The 23,095-nt window shown below is 38.3% G+C and overlaps 1 protein-coding gene across 2 annotated transcripts in view; it reads right to left on the reverse strand.

Annotated features, from left to right (window-relative positions):
* Positions 1-23,095, reverse strand: part of NELL2 (neural EGFL like 2) — a 134,103-nt gene that overhangs the window by 30,910 nt on the left and 80,098 nt on the right. For both annotated transcript variants that reach the window (XM_038153569.1, XM_038153570.1), the window contains exons 14-15: positions 7,961-8,083; positions 5,462-5,557 (exon numbers count right to left, since the gene is read on the reverse strand). In XM_038153569.1, the coding sequence (XP_038009497.1) occupies positions 5,462-5,557; positions 7,961-8,083 (219 nt within the window). The remainder of the gene's footprint in view (positions 1-5,461; positions 5,558-7,960; positions 8,084-23,095) is intronic.

The raw sequence follows: 23,095 nt of genomic DNA on the forward strand, positions 1-23,095 counted from the left end.
GGTAACAGCTTTGTCTGCCAGTTTATTTTCAGCAGCTTGAACATGGATTATTTAGTAACAGGTGGACACGATTCCTGCAATAACCAAGGAAAATTCATTAGCAGAAAATTCAAATAGCAGAAAATCATCCAAAAACTTGCAGCCACCTGTTAACAGAAACTACATCAAAACATTACTAGTAGTAAACTCTGCTTTTTTATCTCATGCATAATTAAAAGCTGTCCATAGGAAGACTCAAAGCACAAAACAAGTGTGGAAACTCAAAAAAAAAAGCTGACAAGCAGCAAAAATACAGTAATCTTGTATGCATACACTAGCAGATATGCATATATAGTAGGAGAACAGGTCCACTCTTAAAGCTCTGTCACCAGATTAAAGGAGAGTTGCAGTAACTTCAAGCAAATCTAACAAAGTCATCCTGCTCTGAGTTCTAAATATAACACAGTTCAAATACAATTTAAGACAGCACTTAAAAATGCCAATTGAAGAAATCATAAGAAATCATAATTGAAGAAATCATAATTTTGCAATCAAAGAAGGCAGTATTATTCAGGTATTTTCAAAAAGTTTACCAGGCAAAAATAAATTTGGATTTACTTGGTAGTCTCATCTCTACACTGCAGAAAGCTGCTCTACTTGATAAACTGCTGGTGTGCCTTATAAAACTTTAAATTTTTTTAACATATAAACCCCACTTCCCTAAACCAATGAATGGATACCCAACATTAATAATGTCTCAATCTGTATCCTTTGGGAGGAGACACAGAAAGTCTCCCACTCATTTTTGTGACTTCATGACTTTTAGCCTAATTTTTATGGCTTAATACCACTTTTTCAAAAAGGTGGTATAGGCTGATATATCTGCATATGATTCTTTCGTCTGCTGCCTCATTCCACTGGTCTATTTCCAGATGGCACAGGTCATGATTAATCTAAAAGGCTCCCAACAGATCATTCAAAGGTGTTGTAACAGCTCTGTGCTCTGTTAACTGCAAGACAGTCCACAGTGAATACAATACACTGAAATAGCCAACCAGCAGTAACAGCTGATTCTCCTTCTTATGCTTCCAACAGAAATGAGACTCGTACTGGTGTCCCAGAAGCACCATTTTGGAAGCAAAAAATTTTATGAAACCATTCTTACTTACAAGGGACTTCATTTCTCTTTGCAAAAGCTGCACTGAGTTTAGGCTGCATAGGCAGGACCTAAGCACGGACAGCATCATCCCTCTCAGGCTTTGGGAGAAATATAGATACTGATTGAGTATGCAAGGATGGGTTTTGGAAAGGAAATTCTAAACAGTGAGGTGCTCAATGCCTTCTTTACTTTGGTCTTTTTAGGTAAGATTTGCCTTCAAGTGTCCTAGGTCACCAAGACCAGTGGAAAATTCTGTCTGAAGCAAGAAAAATCTACCCATGGTGGTGAAGGATCAATATCTAAATAATCTGGAAAAAAACACAGGTCAATCAAACCTGACTGGATGCACCCAGGAGTGCTGAGGAAGCTGGATCATGTCACACTTGAGGCCAACCTGAATTGTCTTTGAAAGGTCAGGGTGACTGAAAGAAGCTCCTCAGAAATTGAAGAAAGCAAATGTCCTTCTTATCTTTGAAAAAGTCAAGGATCCAGGGAACTACAGATTAGTCAGCCTTACCTCCACCCTGGGAAAACTATGGTACCCTCTAAACAGATTAAGGACAAGAAAGTAATTTGGAACAGTCAACACTGATTTATGAAGAGGAAATCATGCCTGACCAACCTCATAGCCTTCTAAAGTAAGATGACTAAGTTTGGTGAACAGGAGAAGAGCAGTACATGTTGGTTATCGTAGTAAAATTTCTGATACTCACGTAATGTCCTGAGACAAGCTAAAAAGTGCAGGGTAAATAAATGGACAGCAGGACAGACAGAAACCCTGCAGAGTGCCCAGTGTCAGAGCGCTCTGATCAGCTGTACAACATCCATTTGGAGACTAGACACTTATCAACATACACCTGGGAAAACACCAGGTGCTGGGCCAGGACTGCTTAACATCTGCACAATAACTCAGAGAGCACCCTCAGCACATTTTCAGATGATAGAAAATTTGGAGGAGAAGTTGCAACACCAGATAGTTCTAGTGACATTCAGAGGGACATCAACAGGCTGGAGAAACTGGCCACTGGAAATATCTTCAAGTTCAGAGGGAAATGCAAAGTCCTACAACTGTTAAGAAACAACCTCAGGCACCAGAAGGGTAGTGGAAAAGCTACTTGATAGAAACCAATCTGGAGGTGCTGCTGGACATGAGCTGAGCATGAGGCAGCATTGTGCACTTGTAGCAAAGGTGACCAACAGCCTCCAGAGCTGCATTAGGAAGAGTACTGCCAGCAGGTCACAGGACATGATTGTGCCCCTCCCTATTTCATGCTGCTAGGATCCTCCCTGGAGTGTTGGATCTTGCACTGTTTTCCCTGGTACAGGTGCAAATCCAGTGCAGTGCAGTGAAGATGATTAATGGATTAGAGCATCTGTCATACCAGTAGAGGCTAATAGAGTTGAGATGTTCAGCCTGGAAATGAAAAGGCTGAGGGAAAACTTATAACCATGTATAAATACCTAACAGTGTCAAAAGAAGCTAGAAACTCTGAGTCATGTCCAGAAAAGGGACCAGGGACATGGCAAATTTTATGTGAACAAAATGAAAATATTTTTTTTGTACTCTGAAGGTGATTGAGCACTGGAATTGGTTGCCCAGAGAACTTGTGGAATGTCCAACCCTAAAAACATTCCAAATCCAACAGGGCATAGTCCTGTATGCCAGCTGTAGAAGCCAGCTGTATTTGACCCTCCTCTGAGCAGGGAGGTGAGACAAGATGATCTCTAGAGGTCCCTTCCAACTTCATCCTCTCTTTTCTATGATTTTGAGAAATTATTTAAACAGAACTCTTAAACCATCTTTTACAGAAGGAAACAGTAGGAACTGATGAATGCATTTTCTAGGTTATTGTTGGGGTGTGGATTCAATCTCCTGCTAACTAATTCATAGGTTCAGCAGCTGCCGACAACATCTACATAACTCAGTATTTTAAGTTTAAAATCCCAAGGTTCTTCAAATAAGCAGTTTTAAAATATGTGTAGCATAAACAGAAATAAGTGATGTGCAATTTTAAAACAGATTTGGCACCTTTACATGAATCCTCCCCCTTCTCTGCGTGTGATCGCAATGGAAGATATCTGCCTAGAGAAGATTGCATCACCTTTGTAGACATAGAGACTGTTCAAAGGGAAGCTTCCAGCATAAATTATTTGTAGTTTGAACATCTTGAAACATTTCAAGCCTAACGAGAAGTACCTTCAGCAAACTCTGCTACATTCCCTATGAGTGAATGTGTACTGTTTGAAGCTCCAGTTTTCTTTTAAGGCTATATACAGTCCCCTCTTTCTTACAGTGCAGTCTCAAAAAAAATCAGTTTTTACTCTTTACCCACCAGATACTTCTTCCATTTGCCACTCTCACTGTATTTCAGACTGTATGTTTCAAAGCCATGCATAAGTAGATGACAATCCTACTCTGCATATTAGGGTCCACATGAAGTGACCAGACCTGTGCTCCTGAGGCTGACCTCTAGCACTATTTATTTCTACAGCAGGAAAAAAATACCATGTTCAACAGAAATTAAATAGGAGAGAGGGTCTTCTCCTCAGAAAACTGAGCTATGAAATTGGTATGGGGCTGGCAAATTAGCTCCACATCATAGCAACATTATCACTAGCTATGTGATATCAGGTCACCACTATACTAACTTGATATTAAACATTGAGATCAGGTATTCAGAAAGGCGTAAAATGTGCTCCAAGCCTCTGCCTGCCTCCTTATATGTTTCCTGGAGGGCAGGAGAGTTAGGTCAGCAGTTCAGATTCTTTTGAAAGACATTTGGGACTGAATGCAGTTAACCTAAGTTAGCTTAAGGTACTTGAATTTACTGGACTGGGGACTGAGTGTCCCTGGACTGTCCTGAAAAAAAGGGAGTACAGACAGGACTTCCAGGGTCATTTCTAAAAAGCCAGTAAGATCTCTCTTTGATAGTGGCTATTAATATTGACTGTAGAAGGAGAAAAAAGAGAATATGCTTCTAGTCTACACACTTCAGATAGGAGTACAAAGCTGCAAAAGATGATTGTGCACTTTGAAACTATACATGTTATATTTAGTTGAGAACAGGCGAGCAGTTCAAGGAGCATGTAAGACAGCTGTCACTAAAACAAATTAACTGCTTTAATACTTGAGCAGTATCTTAGCATACATTTTCTTCCAAGCAGTGTTACAATGGAGAGACCTTGGTACCCTGCACTATGGTATGTACAGTCTGTAAAATAGTGACCAATACTTGAAAATTTGCTCTTTTAACATTGTTTTAGAAATAGATGAGCAACTAGGATGCTGCTTTTCACACAGCAGCCCTCGTGTGCTCTGTGGTAATACCTGATCAAATACAGAAAAATGAAAACAACCCCATTTCTCACCTCTCAAATAGAACAGATAATACAGAATTCAGACTGGTCTGTGTTTTTCATTAAACAAGGTATGTTTACAAGTCAGATGAAAGCAATACTTGCTCAAATGACCTCCTTTCTACTGTTTGGAAGATTTATTGAAGGCAATATAGAACAGCAACAATAGTCAATCATAGGTGGCAGACTGCCCTTTTATTAGGCATACTGAAGCCAATTAATCTAAGAAAGCTTTCTCCCTTTACCTCCTGGAGGCAAGTAAGCTTAGAATGCATTTAAAAATTCTGCAGCAATAAAGGTGCTGAAGCTATTAATTTGAACTTTGAAAAATTATTTACAGGCACTTGAGATGCTAAGAATTAACATTCTACATACTCTGCTGGGCAATATAATTTAATTAGATCCAAGACTTAAAAACTAAAGTTCTAAAACAAAGCCTTGAGGTACTGCCATCCTCAGGGGTAGCAGGGGAAGATAAAGGAATGCTTGTGAAAGGAGGTAAAAGCAGTAGGAACACTGAAACCTGCCTTAACACTGAGTAGAGTAAGCTGGTTAATCACAAGTCCTCAAATAAGGTTGTAAATGAAGGTGGGTTACTGAACCAGGAACACATATACAGCACAAAAGTAATCAGTTACTCAAATTTATTTCTAGATGTCAGATTATCTGTTATTTATATGAGACACCAAAGGCTATTTGAGGTGAAAAGCAAGTCCATAATAATCTTATTAATTATGAAACATCAAAACCCAAGATGTCTTAATTCATGTTCTAATTTTTGCAGTCCATGTGCTTCTAATTAGAATTGCTGTAATGTATTCTCTTGGGAAACATATAAGAAAAGTGAGTAACGTTTCAGTGGCAGCTTCCTCTTTCAGGGCATAACCTTAAATTCTCCTTTATTCTTGGATTACTTCAAACATCCTCCTTGGATTATCTTCATCGTAAATTAAGTTATAATCTTACCAGTTTCACAGCTGGGCCCAGTGAAGCCTTGTGGGCAGGCACACACATTGGAAGCAATACAGGCTCCTCCATTCCTACACCCGTCTTTGCAAAATGCTGCAAAATGCAAAATCACAGTGTAAGGGTAAGAGAATCCCACTCAGCAATCCTGCAGGTGGACGCAGTCTGCCAGCAGGCTGGCACAGAGTGCAGAGACTGCCTTCTCCTAAGGATAGAGGTCACAAAGAGATGGTTTATGGCCCCCCTGCCTCACTGGCCAGATGGGCTGACAAGTTACAGAAGGAGATTAGAGTAAATCATCTGAAGACAACAGCTCCCATATGCGCTCCTTCGCATGCACTGGGAAGCAATGAAAGACAACATCTTCCCTTGGAACAGACTCTTCCTAGGGCAGTGCTGGTCTGTTCTGCTGCCCAAATAAAGACCTGAACATACTAGGCACAACTGAATATTAAACTGCCTGGCTACTTCAGTCCTTTATTAAGTAATTTAATAGAAACAATAAAAATACTAATTTTGTCTCAAGTGATTCTGAACAACTTTGAAACTTTTAGCATTTACAGCATAAAGTCAATCCTTGGGTTTGTTGTTTGGCTTGCTGTGCTTAACATATTTTTGGTGCAGCATTTTCCAGCAGTGTGTGTTTTCATGAGCCACTTCTGTGGACCCAGAAATGCAACCACCTCTGCTTGAAAATATAGTAGCTGTTAGCTGTTCTGATTGCATCTGCAATATTGAATTGGAAATGCTCTGGCCAGAAGAAACTGTAGGTGAAACTAGGCATCTGGAAGGTATAACCAACACAAAGAGCTGCTTCGGGGCACTGGTCTCACCCTGTACTTGTAACCAGCCAGAGGCGCCAGGCTTTGGTTTGCAGCTGCTCTGTGTAACAGCATCACTGATGAGGTCATACGGCTCAGAGAAAACTGTTACAGATTTGAGCTATCAGCTCTCAGTTTTGAGACACCAGCCCTGTGGTGTGGGACCACTGTCACTGAGACATCTAAGCTTCCCCATCCAGGTGCAGAGGACTGCAGCTGGCAGCTCAGTGCATGAAAAGCTGCAAAGAGATGGGGGCAAGAGGCGTATCCAGGTCACTTTGAAGGACACTGGCATCCAAGCCAGGGCTGCAGAGAAGTGCATGTCTCAGATTTCAATACACACTCTTAGAGCCTTCTCCTGCATACTGTCTTTTCAACAGCGAGAAGGGAGGGCAGGGATATACTTTCACAGTGGGGCCAGATGGTTTCTGAATTGTCAGATCTGCAGTCAGAGCTCTTACTCAGAAGAGTTGAACACAGTGCTACAGGATTATGCACCTTCTCTTTGACCCAAAGAATCTTTTAGTAGCTGACTCCCCTCCAGCAGAAGAATTTGGGACTACTACCAAGTGAGCTGTGTTCTTCTGAAAGAAGATGCTTTGGGTTTAAACCTCATCAGGATAAGACTTTCTTCTTATTCCCCAGAGAGCCCAGCACAGGAGGACATATTTACGTCTCCCTCTACCCATGTATTTGACTGGAAGTGAACCGGGCTGCCATGTTTTACAAAGAGCTTGTCTTTGGCATATATAGAAAAATTGTACTGTTAATCAGGTAGTGGAATAACTGGTGCTGAGACCTTAATCAGACTTAGCAATTAAAGAAATTCTGGGTGGCTTAGATTTGGCAATAGACAGCAGCAGAAGGCATCTAAGTGAATTACTAATGTTAGCTCTGGACCTTTAGATTCTGACATCTAAGAGATCAAGAGCACCAAGGCCCAACCTCAAGCAACACTAGGTATGATATTGCAGCATCTGTCCAACTTCTCACATCTGAGCTCATTCCCCTACAGCTACACTACTTTTATTTTCAAGCACTCTCTACATCCTGTGGTCAGAGCTTGATAAATTCCAAGGATTTGGGCCCAGCTACCAAGTATAATTTCTTCTGATGTGAAATGCAACAGGAATAAAAGCAGCATTGTACCCCTGGGAAAGCATCTTCTTAAGACTAGAAATTTAAGTTCTAATATTTAGCAGTGAATCAGAATGTTAGAAAACATGTTAGAAAACACTGCCTCACTTGTAGAGAAAGTTTTGCATGCCCATGCCTACTGCTTTTCTCACTTATGATAACAGGACATACCAAACAATTTTTAGTTCATCCGAGTAAAAAAGCAAGTCATTGACCACAGACAATGTAAATCTGACAACATTTTCACAGACATAAGTTTCTTGGTAACTGTAGGCTTCCTTGAATGCTGTACCATATATAGAAACTGCTGACACAAAAAATGAAACATAACTATTTCAAATTTTAGAGCCTACTATCTATGTATGCATCATCTTCAAATTACTGCAAACTGCCAAATACAGAGTCAGTGTATATACGCCTGTGAAGATCATATACGTGAAGGACCCAAGTGCCTAGCCTGACACTTTGTCTTGTTCAAGGCAAACGACCAGAATTGCATCAACACTGACAGAGCATCTCATCCAGGTTTCCAGCAGCTTACCTTTGCAGATGGTACCATTTCCCGTGTAACCCGGCTTGCAGACGCAGTTGTGCCCTCCCACGGTGTTGAAACAGAGCGCATTCTCATCACAGTTGTGCTGGTTTGTTACACATTCGTCATGCTCTGAAAATGGAAGCAAGAATGGCACAGTCCTGAATTTTTAAAGTCACACCAAAATAGGAGCTTTGTATAGGTTTCCAGATTAAAAAGAGAGAAACGGTAGTATTTCCTGGCAACAGTGCTAGCTATGTGAACGTGTAACCATGGGATAGCCAGGGTATCTATTTTTATCCCATAATAGTATGTGATAACTGCACTGCAGCATAATTCCACTTCCATTAACAGGGAGCCACCATCATTACACTTTCTATGTGGGCTACAGTGTTCTCTTAAACATTTGCCGAAGAGCTGGCTAGCATACCGAAAAACCATATGCCACTTCTACTGTATAATTTATTCATGCAGGTTGATCTTATGTGGGATTCTTCGGGTTTCCTTCAGAAAGCTGACTAATGGTGTGAGACGCACGCTCCAAACTGCAAATGGTGTGGTTAGCAGAAGGCAGGTCTTCAAAGTGCAGCCCGTGTTTTCCCCCCTCTCAGCCCATACAAAGAACTTTATTTAGATGAAATAAATAACCTGGAAACAGGTTATGCCTGCTTTTCAAGGGGCTTCTAGCATGGCATGTCCTAGCACCGGAGTGTGATGGATGAGACTCCTCAGTCTGGTGACTAGGACATACTAGGAAATATCCCTTTTGGGAATAAATTAACAGTCTGGAGAATGTGATTTTGTAGTGGCTAGCAGTGCACTAGTTCATCTGAAAAAAAAAATAGTTGCTTAAGTATTTAGGTTACAGAACTTTTTAATGTTTTACTTTGTGATTTTTAAGAAATGGTAAATGGCATCTTAAAATAAGGTGCCCTAAAGTGTCATTTCAAAATTATACATGAAAAGCTCTATTATTTTCAAAATGCAGTATCTTAGTCTGTAGGCGTCAAAATAAAATGGTTCCATCTTCTGGAAATACTGCTTGCATTTTTGTTAAATCAACAGTATTCATCTATCTACATATAATTTCAGAGCCCTGAAATTTAAATTTCAGAAAAACCAGCTGTTTTGGGAACATAAAGACATCTAATTTTAATCAGCACACATGGACTAACCTGCATGTGAAGTTTTCAGAGCTATCATTCTGCCCAGGTCTTATTGAATTTTATTAGCGCAGCTTAGACCAGTTCTGGCTATTTAGCACAAGTCTTAAATCTGGAATCAGATGCTCTTTCTTCCCCCATTTTGAGGGGGAAGACTGCTCTGAATCTTCCTCTTTATAAATAATGACTGCACATATCCCACTGAGTTGTCAAGAAAATTAATTTCTTAACATTTGCAAATCACTATGGAAATTTTCAACGTGCTATTTCAATAGTGGCCATAAACTGTAGGAGTATAAAACTGGCAGAATGACACATATCCAATCCATCAGTAGAGGCAAATTTTCCTCTACTAATGGCAAGGACCTGTTGTTTAAAGAAGGAAACATTCACCTCAATATAACTAATAAATTTTAAATGCTACACAAGTTTAGTTTTATTTTTTGGGGTTTGCTGTTGTTGAGTGTTTATTTGCTTGGTTTTTAATAACATTAACCTAATATCCCTCTTCTAAACAAGGACTCGTGTCTCTTGTATTACCAGTCATGCTCTCTTCAACCCTCACTGGATGCAGCACAGCACAGGCTCCAGGCCTCTGCCCTCCAGCATGAGATTTAATTACTTTGCTCTCAGCATGAATAACCAAAATTGTTATTGTTCACCAAATGATCCAGCCCCTCTAAAATCCACTTAACAATGTTTGACTCTGACCTCCTAACATAGTGAAATCGCTTATGCTGGCTGAAAGATTTATGTGAAACCACTCCATAATAGAAAAATAAAGTAATTGTCATGCAAATTTGGTTTAAAAGTATAATCTATATTGTAACAGTATCCTGGCTTTCTTATTTCATGTTAATATTATCATATTACTTTAATATGTTTTTATTTAAATATTAATTATTAATTATTTTGTAATTTTTAAATAACACACAAGAAGAAAATTACTCTGGAAACATGTGAAACTTATTCAGCAGGCCAAAATACCCTGCAAAGCCATTATCTTGATATCTCAGGAGAAGGAATACATCACACTGGTAAACTCAGCTTAAATAACTACATTTGACAAATTAAGTATCATGCTCAAAGAGGAAGCATAGACATCCATCTTATGCCTTAGGAATGCAGAAGCACCCCTGGCATGTACAGCAGCTCTTAACGAGGGAAAAGAGTATATTAGAGAGCAGCAGGTGATTGCAGACTGCCACAGCAGGAGGAAGGGCTCTTTGTGTGTGGCTGGAGCAGCTTTGAAAACGCATTAAGGTTTGCAGGAGCAGAGCCTTGAAGATCATTTGCACAGATGAATGTCCTCCACATAAAGAGATGCCTGCCCCATTTGAGTGTGCCTTCCCAACACTTGCTTTTTGGGGGGTAAGAAAAATTACTGAGTCTTTGAAGATGGATTTTATTTTTTCTTAAAGCATACAATATCAATAAAACCAACTTTCCATTGGCTAAACAGCAAGACTTGGATGCAAAGGTAATATGCCTGGTATCCTACTCTACGTAAGCTTTGGAGTTTCTTATCCTCCTGCAAGAAAGTTCATGGAGTATTCTTCTGTACAAACTGCATTGAAACAGCCATCACTTCTTCTGTGGTTATTTGCTCCAACTTTAGGTCTATTTTTATTGAAATCACATATTACTGACTCATGAAAAATTCATGGTTTGATAAATGATTCCTGGATTGAAGTTTACATGTCATTTTTAGGCGGAAAATGTTTCAGTTAGGAGAAAATCTGTGATCCAATTAAAGGAGATTTTTATATGATTGGAATACAAAAAAAATCAGAAAAAAAAGGATCAGTGGGTTTTGCAATCCATCTAAATTTGTTCCTCTGCATCATCTGATCTTAGCTTCAATAACACAATTAAAATCATTTAAAGACAGTGTTTCCTCATACTGCTTTCTACAGTGACATCTAACAGCACAGGCAGCTTACATTTCAGGAGTGGCTCTTTTATGGACTGCTTACATGGCTAAACTACATCTGAAAAAATCCTGTACAGAAACCATGTCACTACATCTACTCTTTCAGCACTTGGCACACTATCCACACCAATTTAAAGACCACCAGAAACAGGTTCATCACTAGTGATAACAAGACAGATTGTTCAGCTTTATTAAAGCAGAAATACTTATTCTTAATAAAAAGGGTGGTGCTCTGTTCATAATTCTTCCTTAAATCATGCTTATCACTTTGGTTTCTTTTTTTAATCAAACACTTGGAAAGTCACCTTAAAAGAAAAAGGAGAAAATTGCAGAGCCTGAGTTGAGCAATCTTAAATACCAAATCAGTAACTGCAGAAGCAGATAGGACCACGCATTACAAAGAAGCAAAAAAGCAATTTATAAAATAATCATTAAAAGAGAACCTGGAATATGGGTTTTAAGTTCAAAAACCAATCTTGAAACATAATTTGCCTAATTTAGAAATGTTAAAATTTTATTTCTCAAGGCCATTTATTTAAAAAAATCTTTAGAAATCATGTGACACATTTAATGAATGTTCCATACTTATTTCACTGCACACTATAATAATGACAGGAACAGGCTGGGGACAACAGTATTACAGAGGCAGAGAAATAAAAAAATTTTGCAGAGGAATTTTAATGATTTCCCAACTTGAACTTGCATAAACATCCTGCACAAAGACCGAATGCACTGGTTTCAATGAACTCTAAAGCTTTGTTACCTAATATATCTGAAATCCATTTTGCACTGTCCAGGACTCATGCTCAATAGTGCTAAAATTTTTAACATCTCTGTTCTGGGAATCAAACGAAGTTTTAAATACTCTATTTATATTGACTAAAAACCTCTGGAATGAGATCTTTCTAGATAGAGAAAAAAATTTAACTCCAAAATTTGCTATTGCCTCATGGTAATAACAACAGTAAGTGCTTATGAATATCTCATTAAATAGTTCTTCCAACACAGACAACTTAAAAAGGCAAAAATTATATGATGATTGCATATTTGTGTGTGCAAATACACATATACACACAAAAATATATATACACATACATATCTATATATACAGGTGCATCCAGTAAAGGTGGAGAATTTTATTTTATTCTGATTTATTTTGAAATACTATTTCAGAATATTTCATACTGCTTGTTTGAGAAAACTTTACTTTAGAAGGGTATCTAGGGTGAAGTATTGCACCCTACAAAGTGAGACTGGTGGAATAAACTGATCCAGACCCACGAGATGCTGTGATGCATCTCAATGCAGTGACAGCTGGGGACCTGTCTTTCCAAATTTGTTATCTGTGCAGAGATTCTTGCTGAACATAGTAAAATTTAATATGTTGTCCACAAGGTGTGGCACCTGCCTCCTCATTCACACTATGCAACATCAGCCTCTATCCTTCCTACTGTGTGTTTTATCACTAAAAATAAATGTCTGTATAGAATTTTCTACATGCACACTGCAAGCCTTCACAATATTTGCCTCTTGCATCCAGATTCTGAAAAGGTTTAAGAAAAAAAACAAACTAATCATAATCCAATCCAATAGCAAATAGGAATGACAAGTGAGCTGCATCCCTTACTTAGGGATGAAAAATATGCTGGCAGTTTTCCTGAACCATCCATTAACAGCCCTAGAAAATAAGAGATGAGATCATCTTTAAGGTGCAGAAATGCATAAAAGTTCCCAAAACAGAATACATCCCTGCAATTGTAATCTTGTAACATGATGCAACAGATATTCATTGCTGCACAAAGAACTTGTGAACCAGATTAAATAAAAATAATTTAAATAAAGATGATACATTAGATATTTTTCCCTTTTAATCTCCCCGCATTCAAAAATTGAAATTACTTTGGCCTTCTGTCTCCTTTGCATTGATTTGGTATAGAACTACAAAACTGTGGTGACCAGCTGGCCATCTGATGTGGCAGTGACAACAGATAAGATTTACTTGAATTATCAATAGCCAACACACTTAAATGCCCACTTACAGTTTATCTAAATTACAAGGGTTTTTTTCCCCACCTATAGTTCATGTACAAGACAAAAATTAGTACCAATTATATGTGTAATATGGAAGACTTGTTCCATTAAGATCACTTGAGAATTGACAGATGGGTAATCTCTTTAAGACTTCATATTAACTCATTTAAACTCTAATTGGCAGAGTTAATTTGAATCGCAGTAGATGTACACTATTTTTAAAGAGCAAATGCTGTAAATTTATTGAACTATTTGCTGGAAAGTGTCCAAAGAAGGGCACAGAAACTGGTAAAGGGACTAGAGAACAAGTCATATGAGGAGTGTCTCAGGGAACTGGGATTGTTTAGCCTGAAAAAAAGGAGGCCCAGGAGGACCTTCTCCACAGCCACCTGACAGGAGTTTGTACCCAGGTGAGGGCTCAGTCTCATCTCCAAAGTAGCAGGCAACAGGACAAGAGAAATTGGCCTCAAATTGAGCTTGGAGGTTTAGATTGGATACTAGAAAAACATTCTTCACTGTAAGGGCTGTCAAGCACTGGAACAGGCTGCCCAGTGAAGTGTTTGAGTAACCATTCCTGGAGGCATTTAAAAGACATGTGTATGTGGCACTTAGGGACATAGTTCAGTGGTGGACTTGGCAGTGCTGGGTTGGACTTCATGATCTTAAAGGATTTTCCAACCTAAAAGAGTCTATTATTTTATATTTTCCATATATTTGTGTTAATTTTTTGATTTATATTCCCTAATTCATTTTTTCTATAGATATTTCTTAATTTAAATGCAAAATAAAACCTGTGTTTTAATTACTCATAGAGTATCATCACACAGTTTACCCTTAGTTAATGCTTGGGTCATTAATGACCACCAGCAGCTTCAGTTCAAAGCTGGAGACACCAAAAGCCAGGTCTACAAGAGTTTGCTCCCTGCTAATCCTGTTGCTTGACCGATTTTTGTCTTCATATATTCCCATATACCCATGCTGTTCTTGGTCCTCATTTTCTAATTCTTTCATCAGTGTAGTCATAAATGACAATTTCTGTAGAGCAGCTTCTTGCTCCCTCCCACAGCAGGATCAGGGAGAGAATCAGAAGGGGAAAAGCCATAAGACTCACGGTTTGAGACAAAAAAGACAAGTTGATGAATAAAATACATATTTTGTGGCAGGCCTACCCTTATTCACTCCATCTTCCTCTACAGCTCGTCATCAAATCCTTTGACTTTGTTAAGCCCACCTAAGATTCACCTTCTTCAAAATATGTTTTGTAATTTCCAATTTCATGGAATAATAAATATTTTTACAAAATACACTCCTCTCATGGAGGCTTCTATTGCAATACTAATCAGTGTTACTCCATGTAACATCCTGTCATTTTTATACTTTTCAACCAGTTAGGCAGAGTAAATATATTAGAGAATATTTTGCCTGACAGCTGAAGTTAAAAAAAAGCTTTAATTTCTCTCCACTTTCTTTCGAGTCTGCCATTTTCTATACTCCCTCTTCAACAGAAAAGTTTAAGAGAAGGATTTTCTAAAGCATTTAGCAGAGACCCAACTGTTTCCCCTAAAGGAATGTCTGTAACTCCCACTGATTACAATGGCAGGATTGTAGCATAAATGCAAAATGATTTTGAAAATCCCACCTCAAGAGATTTCAGTCTAGACCTTGACAAGGACCTTGTCACCCAGTTCTTTCTGCCTTAATTCAAACTGATCTCTCAGTATCTTTCACCAGTGACATTTTAAAATTAGGTTTTCCATCTTTTAAAAGGTATTTCATTGAGTACACTTTCCAGACTTTCTCCACAGATTCTTTTTTTTTCTTTTTCTCTTTTAATCTAGCCAGATGCACTATTTATTCCTCAGTAAATCTTACTTAATTCCAACTTTTATTGTATACAAAAACTCCAGACACTTATGATAAACCGATGCTTTCAATATCTTCTATTATGTGGTCAAAACTGATGATAGCAAATTCTGCATCTCTAGTGGTGCTCCCTATTTTATTGCTGGTAGAACAGCCAGATTAGAGCTGCAAATATAATTTCCTCAGCCAACTGAAAAATGCTTATTTTAATTCTTCTAATTCTAACCCTTTTATTTACTGCTTCCTTACTAAAAAGCTCCATGTTATTACAAGTCTGCCACTAGCAATAGATACCCGCTGGATATTTGGCCTCCCTCCCACACACATTTCTGTTGCACAAATAAAAGCTGTAAAGTAACCTGAATGCTGTTGAGGCTGGCAACTTGCTGCCTGTTCTCATATTTCATTAGTAACAACTTTGAGATTACCCACATGACCAGAAGGCTCCATAAAAACACCTCTGAACACTTTCTCAGCACAAAGTTAATAGAAGGTGGATATCACAAAGTGATAGAAGAAAGATGTCGCAGCAATCAAAACTGCCAGAGAACAGTAATGTTCTCAAGACTCTCTAGAAACAGCTGGGGCTGCGTCTATTCTTTTTGGAATAGCTTTGTGGCCAGGGTTTGTCAACACATTTCGGGGGCTCCTGGAAAATCAGTTGTAACATCACAGCACCATTACCTAAGTCAGCACTTTTCTGGCAAGGCACCACAGTGGCGGATGAAACGCTGCTGTTGCTTTGATCCTGCTCTTGTCTGCAGGAATCTGGAGCAACTTACCTAACCATAAACATTGGGAAACAAATGGGCTTTTCTCCTTTCTTCTCATGCAGCAGAGATTCTTAATTCATGAAGTAGTTCCTCTCATTTCCCTGTCAGTGCTGTGACTCAGACACTCAGATCACTCACTGTATATCAAGGACAGCACTATTTTTGCTAAGACCAGATGCTTGATCTTTCTAGGGAGAGGAGGCCTTCTTTAAGTGTTGCTCACCTGATTTTGAAGAGAGTTCTCTACTCAAAAACAGGGACAAAGTTATACTTCAGTTATGGTAAGGTAAGGCAATATTGCTGCTTTGCCCTTTGGTCAGCCTTGATGCCATCTCCAGTGATACTGCCAATTTTCCCTAGCATACATCCCCCTGGTAGTTTACAGAGGTGCACCAAAACAGCACAGCAAACACATCCTTTGTGAGCAGTGCATGCCAGCTGCCTGTAATATCTTTTCAAACTACCATCAACAGCAACTTTATTTACTTCTCAGGCATTAAAATGATGCAGACAGAATTTAAGTTCACCCAATTTCACCTTCAGAAGGGTTAGGAACAAGGCAACAAACTTTTCTTTCCAAATATTTGCACACTCCAAAATTTTAAAAACACTTGAACAAATTAGAACAGATACTCTTGATGAGTGCTCACCTTTATCGAAATCAATCTTGAGTAACACTGGCCATTTATCCACGCTTTGAGCAGCGTGAAACCTTTAGTTTTGTTTCTTTAAATGCACTGTCATTAAAGACTCTGCTACAAGTTTCCAAATCCTAAACATCAAATTTAACACTGTGTGACAGCTGATGTGTTCCAAACCGATCACATTTACTCGTCTGTAACAGGGTAAATGACACAATTACCTGCTGTAATTACTCTTGCTGACAATATATTTTTCCTGGTGATTGGTCTGTGTGACTCAGAGCTACTTATCTTTGTCAGTCCAGTCCAAATCTCCATTTCCATGTGACTTGGACATTAACTTACAAAGTATTTACAAATGAGTTCAAATATCTGCCAAGACAGAGATTTGGGATAGTATAAATTCATCTTTTATTGCATGATTAAGCAGTCTACCACTCCAATATTATTTTGCATTAGAAAATTAACTATGCATGATTAAATTTCGTGCCCCATTCGAAGTAAATTGGAAGGGAGACACACTCAAATAGGTGAATATAATGAAGGAATAAAATCTAAATAAATAAGAACATTGATATTTTTTAAAAATTCTCATTCATAAAGCAAAACATGAATTAAAAAAACAAAAGGATAAAACATTTAGATACTTAATTCTAATTGCTTTCTTGTGACAATTTTAAAGAACAGCTACAGAAGACAATAGTGACTTCTGATTTTGAGCAGGGTGAGTTACAGGCTAATCAAGCTAGCTTACTGCATGTGCTTTCTCTGGAATACCTTTTACTTTAAAAATATGAAATAGATACAATTCCTTGCACCATTTCTCCAAATAAAATATTTTAGAGGATGTGAAAAGACTGCAGCATACAACAACAGAAAGAAGCCGATACTGTCTTTTTGAGATCATCAGCTTGTCAGAATGAAAAAACACTCCCACAAAAACTCCTGTGAACCATTTAGTTGAAGCAGCTTCCTATTTATTGCTAAGCTTGTTGAGAGAGCTCTTGGTCCTTGATAGAAACATTGATATATCAAAGTTTTTTTTGTTATTTGATGAGGTGGGGGTATGTAAATTTTTGCACAACTGACTACATGAACAGTAAAGGGCATGGTTTCGAGAAGGTAAGTTGATTACCATTCCTGAAATAATTTTGATTTTCAGTTTTCTAAATCAGTCCTGAAGATGCCACGAACCCACTAGTGTTTTTTTTTAAAAAAAATAAACCAAAACAGAACATTTCCGTGAGTTTTGTGTACTGATAATGTCCTCAGGAAAAATATCAAGTATCTTTAATAGACACAGTACTTTCAGAAATATTACCTCACAAAATGCAACTTCACTAACAAAACTGAAATTTCACCCAAACCCCTTAAGATTATATTGTACAGCAGCACAACACAGACAGCAACGCTCCCCTTTGTACCAATGTGATTTTTTCAAGCTACTGATGATTTCAGCAGTCTTTCTAGGGGCATTAACAGATCACAACCCTAAGGATGGCCAACATATTATCTCAGTAGGTAGTATTTGCTCCTCCTTGTTGTGCCACTCCTTTTGAGTGCTGTAGAGAGGTCTTGCCAAAGACTCTGTTGCCTTTATCCATTTACATGAGCTGGTAAACACTGTCAGAGCAAATAGAGGAACTGAAACTAGTTTTAGACAAAATTAGAAGGGCAGTGGAAGTGGGAGTTTAACTTTCACACTATGCATTCATGCATAACCAACCACAGCCTGGCTGCAGAATCATCAGCACACTTCAGTGTGAACCAGAAGTTACATGCAAAACTAAAAATATAAGCCATTCTTTGGGACTACACATAGGAACACAGACATTGAGTGAGTAAGTGAAGTGGATAAATCCGGTATGTTTACTTCGTGCATTTCAAAGTAGACTTCAGCATAATTCTGTGTGCAAAGAAGGACTAGGAAGGATGCAACTCCTGCTGTGGTCAAGGGGTCTCTACTACAAGAAAGCATTTTGGTATGGTGAAGTACAAGGTTTTTTAAGTCAAAAATCATCAGTCCACAAGACTGACAAAAGGTAGCAATATTGATAGAGAACTATTGCAGAGACAAACTGTCACAGAAGATGACATACTAAATTGCAATGACTGACAGTATAAAACAGGAGTTAAGGAAATAGTCTTCCATTATCATAAAGCAGATTAATCTCTAATAAACATTTCATGAAAAACAAAGGACTCAAAATTGTTTCAGGAGTCGGTGATTATAAGATACGTCAAGTGGCATGCAGTAGGAATCTAACTGTAAAGAATTAAAGGTTTCCATGCCCACAGATTGTCTGAACCGAAATAATTCAGAAATTCCTATCTATCAAAACAGGAATCTTCCATAGTCATTCAAAGAAAAAACTTGCAACTATAATATTAAAAGAAAAGGCTTCTGAAGCCCTAGACAATATTAAAAAAATATTATGTCTCCCCTTACTAGTGCTGGAAGTTAGCTTTCTTACCCTTTGTCTTTTCTAAAAACTGTGTTGTCTTAGATTAGAAATGTTTTTTTGATAGTAGAATGCCAAAAGACAGACATGATACCCATATACTGCCAGCAGTATCCACTACCCTAAAACCCCAGCTAAATGGTATCACAGCTATAGACAACTTATTTTACTGTGAATGTGTAGAAAACCACTGACTTCAACACAGCATGACCACATAACCTTAAATAACCCCACTGTTCCTTTTTTAAAAACTGTCTTGCTTCACGCAGTAGCTCCAGTCTCTCACTGACCTTGGCTGGAGTCCCTCTGAGAGCAGACAGCACTCCCCCAGCATGAGGCAATCACCAGCTGGCTCAGACATGATAGATGTGAGCCATCCAACTTCCCTCACTTCTGGCTTGTTCAGTGAGACAGCAGCAGATTCCCATCTCCTGAGCCAGAAAGATCCTTATGACTTCAAACAAACTGTCCTCAAGGCTGCCTACTGTGTTTCCTGATCTTTGCAGTCTATCTGTCACAGCCTGTGATCATCCACAGGAGGACAGGTCAGGGGAGGTCTAGCTGTGAAGGGATGTCACGCTGCAATGAATCAAGGTCTTGGGTTGGATCTGCTAATCCTATTGTGATGATTGCCTCGAACCTGTAAATGGATAACTGAGTGGGGTCCAGCTGAATTCTTGACCTCTGTTGATCAGAATGAGAGCTTAGACAAAGAGATGTACATTAGGGTGTCTTAATTGCAAACTAAATGCCACCTCCTGCATCAATGTCAGTAAAATTCTAACATAAAGACCCAATGTAATTAACTTAGGAATTAATTATTCATTTAGTGCTGCATGATTTGTCAGATTTCCTACTTTTTACATTATACTGTGTTAATTTTGCTATACTCCTACACTTCTACTTTCCAATCATTTTGTACTGACACAGCACATAACTGCACTGTAGAAGCTGACGAGGGATGCTGAGTGATTGAAAAGCTGTAGAGCACTTCAGAACACTGAGAAAAAGAAGGTACACTGCATGTCTGTCCTAATGCTGTGGTAGAAATATCAAGCAACATCAATGCTTGGAAATATTGTAATTTCAATTTTTTACATTAAAAAAAAGGTTTCACTCTTTTCTGAGTTGTAAGCTGAGTATATTCTCAAGCTGATATCTGGAACTCCTTTAATATATTGAAAAATTCCTCATTGCACGAAGAATGCAAAATATAATCCTTGTAGAACAAAATAATCAATTCTGATGTATGCTTCTGCAGAAAGATAAATTTTAAACCGAATACAGAAATTGTAGAAATGCAAAATGCTTTTGATATAATACCATTTACCAATCTTTGCTCCCAAGGCCAATAGGGAATCCATGCTAAATAATGCATAGATAGATACATAGATAAGCATGCACATGCACACACACATATATCAAATATATTATATATATTTCGTAAAAAAATGATTTGCGTAAAAGAATTAAGCATTTAGTACTGAAAATCATGCATTCGCATCTTTGTCAAGGGAATACATTTTCTGTTTAACTCAAATCATGTTCTACCAAGGACCCTTTAAAAATGCGTTGGAATTTGATCAGCTGAGAAATCCACCCTGCTATAATTGCATAGCCAGATGAACAGTTGTCATGAACTGGGTCAGTAACCAAGGAGAAGATGGGACCTAAAAAGCATCCTCTAGGAAAAAAAAGTTCTCATTACAAGTTGAAACAGACTCCAAACTAAGTTGCCAAGGATAACCTGATTCAATCCAAATAAAGTATAATTGAGTTCAGTTGTATAAGATACAGCAGATATATAAAAATTACTTGTGTTGTTATCTTAGTAATGTGGTCGCATAGCAACAAGCTCAGTCTGAGCGATCATTCCTTTATTAGCTTTGTGAATTATCGTACCGCTAGAAAGTGGAGATTGGAGAGAATTTATCCTCAAAGAAGATTGAGAGCTTTGTGTAGGCTGACATACTATAAAGCAGAATGGAAACTGGGCCAAGTAATAGAAACCAGAATCAAATAGGCTTTGAGTTAAAAATGCTCCATGCACACAAGCTGACTTCTGCAGTGCTTATTACTAACAGCAACCCTGGCAGTAGAGCTGGACACCATCGCCTCTGAGGAGTTTGCATTGCTCTGTGAGATAATGCATGTACACATTACTTCTAACATAACCGGGGTGGGGGTATAACCAAAATTGGAGATGGGGAGACAGATGGTTCATTTGCCCACATCATCCATTCTCCAGCGTTTTGCTGACTAAAACATTTCCTTACTCAAGCCAGTACAGTGATGTTACAACCAGGCCCTGTCAGTATGCTTGCTTATTGCTCTGCCCCTTGCACCACACTGAGCAATTATTCTGCTTTCATTTAAGCACTGTCAATGAACTCAGCTCCTCTATAGGCTGCAGAACTTGAGGAAAACTTGAATGTTGCTGAATTCATCAAAAATAAGTCAAGGGAAATAAACAGCAAGAAATTAGCTTTTTTATTGTTATCATGTCTCACATTATGGCATTTTCATGTAGCCAAGTTGGGACACTATAAGCCTATGACTCCTCTGAGGTAGCATTCTATTTTTTTTAATTTCTTTGCAGCAGTGAAGGGTAAAGAGCATACAGCAGTGCTGAATGAAGTTGAGGCCATATTTAGTCACTTATTAAAATGTGGCCTCATTTACTAATGTACTAAGCACTATCAGCTCTTATCATCTTCAGGATGACTTGTGGATACAATTGTGTGTCTGAAAAAGCAGGTAAATTTTATATGTAAACTGAGGACAAGCATGCAGCTTTAAACAGAAGATGGATGACTTCATTCAACTCTGGATTATTTCACTCTTACCCTAGCTTTTGTCCATGGAAACTCAGATAACTACATTACTCTTAGAAGAGGTTAGTGTCAGTGCTAAAACACAGCACACATGCCTCACATGTGAGCTAGATTTTATTTATAATTTTAAATATGTAAAGGTATTCCTTTTCAGTTCTCAGAACTCATTTGCGTGATCTGAAATGTTCAGTTGGGAAAAAAAAGCTAGCAATACATGATATTGGAAAATACCCATACTTCACAGCTCACTGAAACCCTACCAATGTACACTGGTACAAAACCATTTTCCACCCCACATCAGAACCCAGAAATGAACTTTTCCTGAACATGTGAATTGGTATGTGCTCTAGGGAATAAAGATGGATTTTACCTTCAGCATTCTCACAAGAAATTCAACAAAACTTTTTCTCCAATCTCCCTGCCATTAAACTTCACTTCCACTGCACAATGTAGAAAAAAGTACGAGATTTCTCAGACTGTTTATGTCCCAAACAATTGATGGATTTATAAGTCAAAAATAAACCAATGAAATCTGAACAGAAGCCCAGAGGCAGATGCACTTTTATGAACCTGAGTTTCTAGATGCCAAGAGGAATCATTTTTCCAAAGTGTGTCAGAGTACTATGTTAATAAAAAAACCCATGTGACAGGACTGTACTTACCCTCAAAAATAAATGTAACTTGCAAGAAACAGCGGATAACAACTGGGCAAAAAGCTGAAGTCCTGATAATCCAGGCATCTGAATTACAAATGGTATGAGATGTAATTCCAATGAAATTGCAGGTCCTTATAACTGGAATTTTAAAGCCCTTCCAGATACCAGACAGCTGGTTCCCAAAGTGGAGGAATCTGCACTTAGGGGGTTAAGGATGGGCTGCATTTGCACTGCAAAGACGGCACCTCTGTTTTTTTCATAAGCACCCTCAGAAGAGTTAGATTGTACACAAAGCATTAATGAACGAAAAGGAGGCAAGACCCAAACTTTGGCTACACACTACATGAACAAAAAAAAGTAGCAAAATACCAAACCAAAAGGTATCTTTCTTAAGCACAGACATCACTAGTGGCATTAGCCGAAATCCAAGGAGATGTGTAGGTTGCTTATAAGTCACAGATAGCTAGAAGAACAGAGCCTAATAGGAGAGCTTAGGAAAGACACAGTTTTGATTGCTGTGGGCAAAGCAAATGTAAAATAAATCCCACTGATATAGCCAGTTGGAAAACAGTAATGGCTGCATGGGAAAAATGGCAGAAAGGTGGACAAAAGAGTATCAGACACATGAGAGTTGAGTGGGCTAAGCATGGCAATCAGTTCTCTATGCATTATGTCAAGGTGAATTTTTCCAGTCATCCCATAGGATCATTAGACAGTGAAGAATACGGGTCAGACTTGAAAAAGTAATGTCAAAAGTTACTGGCCATGTATCTGCAGGCCAGTACTTT

The sequence above is a fragment of the Motacilla alba genome, chromosome 1A (genome assembly GCF_015832195.1).
Source record: "Motacilla alba alba isolate MOTALB_02 chromosome 1A, Motacilla_alba_V1.0_pri, whole genome shotgun sequence".
NCBI lineage: Eukaryota > Metazoa > Chordata > Aves > Passeriformes > Motacillidae > Motacilla > Motacilla alba.